General features: G+C 39.4%; 1 protein-coding gene across 1 annotated transcript; it reads right to left on the bottom strand.

The window, feature by feature from the left end:
• Positions 1–661: 661 nt before the first annotated feature.
• On the bottom strand, positions 662–1,724 carry LOC134754090 (venom allergen 5-like). Its single transcript, XM_063690166.1, has one exon. It carries the CDS (start codon positions 1,674–1,676, stop codon positions 663–665), a length of 1,014 nt encoding a protein of 337 aa, XP_063546236.1. The 5' UTR covers positions 1,677–1,724; the 3' UTR covers position 662.
• Positions 1,725–3,862: the final 2,138 nt, after the last annotated feature.

Here is a 3,862-nt window from a genome sequence, read left to right as displayed (position 1 = left end):
AAAATCAAAGTCCATATTCCTACCCGAAGTTGGTTAAAAAAGATCTAGTAAAATATAAATAAATAAAACGTATTACTTCGTTATATATACCACAACAATCACATCTATTTTATATTTTTACTAAAGGAATCAAACTACTACCTACACTCTAATGTACTTACGGCAAAAATAATAAAACAATGGAAATTATATAATTATAATATTATCGATGACTGCAGCTTTTATTATGGGAAAAATTAAAATAAAAACAAGAAATAAGAACCCTGTGATAGACTGCAATGCAAGGCTAACACATTATTATATTTCAAGTTAGTGCCTGATAGTGATAAATGAATCTTAAAATTATGTAATGACCTAATGACTGTAAAGCGAGGTTTAGACTAGCAATAACTTGCATGCAATTTACGTTACATTGCGGTATCTGATCAAACTTTTGAATGCAGTTTACCTTAGTAGTCGGCAATGTAACGTAAATTGCATGCAAGTTCTTGCTAGTCTAAACCTCGCTTTACAAACATATTGTATACGTAACGTAATGAAAGGGTAATAAATGTTTTTTTATCTTTCAGTACTCCCATATATTTATTTATGGCAACTTTGGACTATATTTTGCTATGGCTCTAGGTAGATTTAAACGCGATAATGCTGAGCTATAAAAATTGTCAGATATCGGGATCGTTATGAACGGTGCACAAGGCACGGTGCGTACGGTCGCCGCAGCGCGTGCCGGGCGGGCAGCGACTGCAGGGCATCCCGCTCATGTAAATCGGAAAACCCTCAATATTCCCAGCCGGTCCATAGTTACAAAATGTATAAGCCATAATTTTAGGTTCTCCTTGAGCTTTCCTAGCGAATTCGAGAACGCCCCGATGCAGCGGGGGTACCTCCGTACTTGACATAGAAGAAAAGTCGTTGAAATGATGTTTACTTTCCGAGGCCTCAGTCATGTACTTTGTTCTGCGCAATAAATTTTCCCTTGGAGTTGTTCGAGTCACATTCGACGATTGCTGAAACTTTGTGTCACTACGTCGACGATTGCGAAAAACATCACAAGAACGCGCTCTTAATGTACAAAGTGCTTGGGAACAACCTACGCGCCATGTAGACGCCCACGCCGCGGCCGAATACCAGTGGGAATTGCATCCACCTGAAGCACTACAGTTGGTAAGTTTAAAGGACCAAATATTCTCTTGAGGTAAAACCCTCGAACCTGAAAACCAGGCGTCAACCGCATCTGCTAGCAATTGTGCTTGTGTCATCTTAACAACGACAGGCCGGACATCCATGTTTTGAAGAACATTAAATCGGAAGGTATTTCTACATTCGTCGTGCCTTTTCTGGCATTGCCTCGCCCAGAGTTCGGCCATCTCCTCAAGCTCGTAGTCCCAGTACATCTTGCGCATGTTGGCGGCGGGGGGCTGGCCGGGGTCCAGGCCCATGGCCACGTTGTCGCGGTGCCGGTTGTGCAGCAGCAGCAGCTGGTAGCGCATCCACGTGGTCATGCCAGACGCATACAGCCGCCCGCTAACTTTCCTAGTTGCTACACACATCGTGTGCTGGTTTCTCATCGAACAATGAGGATGAGCACAGTAATCTATTGGTTTAGTTGTATTCATAATCTCTCCAAATGCATTACCTAAAATAAAATACTCCAAAATAAACAACGTAATACGCATTTCACACTTTTAAAATAGACATACAACATAAACAAAGCATCTGCCAGATCATAAGATAATCATAATTATTCTCTTTGAAACTTTACAATGTCAAAAATAGTCAAAAAAATATTTAAAACCAAAGACAATTCAAACATAAATTCTACTGTGCTACTTGTGCCTAGATACTTATTAAATGCAAGACCTCCGACGTACTTACGTGATTGCACCTTAGTCAAATAATACAATACTCACTAGGAGAAGAACGATAACTCCATGCAAAAAATAAGTATGTTATAAGTTTAACTGTTTGTACGCCTAATGGCAAGACCATGGTGATTCCATATTATGTTCCATCATTGTATATACCCATGTTCTACAGACAAAAAACGAATTATTAAGTCTGTTTTTATTTTCTTAAAAATTATTACATGTAATGTTTTTGGTGGGATTAACTTTGACGACATGGATGACATGTTTCTTGCGTAAGCTTCTGTGGGGAACTGACGATCGACGACGATATCGGAGGCGTGTGGTGTGGAGGCACTATTAGGAACCTTCGATTTATCTGCACAGTTAGTACAGCGGTCAGATGGCCTAAAACACCATTCGATGTGACTGTCCAGTATACTACCGACAAGTGGTATCGTTGTGTTCGGTAGACTCTACTGAGTACGAAATATCAACTTGTCACTTTCTAAAAGTGTGGGGGGGATAACTGTGACGTCACAAAATCGGCAGTACAAAGTTTTTAACTTTTTTCTTTTAAACATACCATGTGGGATCCCAAATGAAAGGGCATTGTGAGTAGATTATAAATATACACGGTGCCCACGAGGAAAGGGAAAAATTTAAACAGCGTATTCCTGACTATATTTAAAGTTAAAAATGTCATATAATCTGTACAGTCACATCGAATGGTGTTTTAGGCCATCTGGCCGCTGTACTAAGTCTGAAATCGCTACGATATATAGTTACGTGTGTAGTCGGCATAAGGGTCAATTCATAACTGTGAAAATTTACTTCTTAACTTACACCGACTATAATATTCCGTCGCTGATACCGATACAATGAAAGTTTCGTTCATTCCATTCGTGCCAGCTTTCGTGAATCAACTTGTACGTAAATAGCAGGTTCCTACTCGAGAAATCCTGCTCGAGACATTCTCGTGCCTCTAGAAATAAAAAAGGTTGAGAAATCAGGAACCCTAGAATCTAGTTTGTTATATATATAACAACCTTTTACGAAAGTCATAAGTACATAATTTAAAGAGTAAAGTAATACATGACAACTCATCAAAGTGACGGATAAGTAAGTACCTATATTTATTTATTATTACGAACATTTCAATTAAATATACCCTTTCGGTATTAATAACTCCTAAGTACATAATTTGTGAATTAACATGCAATGTCATTTTATCTCTTGCGTATGTGTCTTCGTGCACTGGCATTGATAATAATGCTAGTAGCATTTTTTCTCCATTCCGAGTGTCCCTGGGACAATTACTCAGTAAATTTTACTTTCACTGCGACCTACGGTACATACGCCCTGGTCTGTCTAGGTCTTTTTTTGGAAGGAGGCCTTTTGATATCTGGTAATAAGTTTACTACGATAATCTTTCTTGGCCTTGGCATTACATTGAACATGATTTGCCTAGGCCTTACTTTTGCGCAATATATGTCTTATCGTCATCCAGGATGCGATATAGACAATAGTGTAGCAAAAGGTACTGCGGCATTCTTTATTCTACCCATCAGCACTGGGGATTTGGTTACCGTTATAAAAAGTAATTAAATTAGCGAGATAATCAAATATTGAGTCTTATTTAAAGTATACGTACACATTGTTCAATGGCTCTGTCGCAGTCACAGTCGCACCTGTCGCAAGTGTCGCACGGACGGTGACGGCAAGTACCTAGCGGTTTGTATCGATTCATTGGAGTTCGAGCCAGGATCTAGCTACCACAGATTATATCTTGTGGATTTCTCCATCATTATGGTAGAAGAGCCGGCAGTAAAGTTTCGAACCAACTTGATACCGCGATGAGATGCACAATGGTTTCCCATAAAAGTGATGCTAAGTCCGAATTTGATAGTCTGCCACGGCGGAACCTGCCGAAAGTACAATAGTTATTTGTGCAACAAGAGAGGAAAGTTGGTTTTTCTTGCGACTGTTTATTTTGAGTCCCGAGAAAGCGAAAGATG

This window comes from Cydia strobilella, chromosome Z (assembly GCF_947568885.1).
Source record: "Cydia strobilella chromosome Z, ilCydStro3.1, whole genome shotgun sequence".
Taxonomy (NCBI): domain Eukaryota; kingdom Metazoa; phylum Arthropoda; class Insecta; order Lepidoptera; family Tortricidae; genus Cydia; species Cydia strobilella.
Note: the sequence above shows the minus strand (reverse complement) of the source record. Positions and strands in the feature narration are given on the sequence as shown.

Coding starts and splice junctions, on each gene's coding strand:
- LOC134754090 (XM_063690166.1), bottom strand. CDS start 1,676: ATGCGTATTACGTTGTTTATTTTGGAGTATTTTATTTTAGGTAATGCA.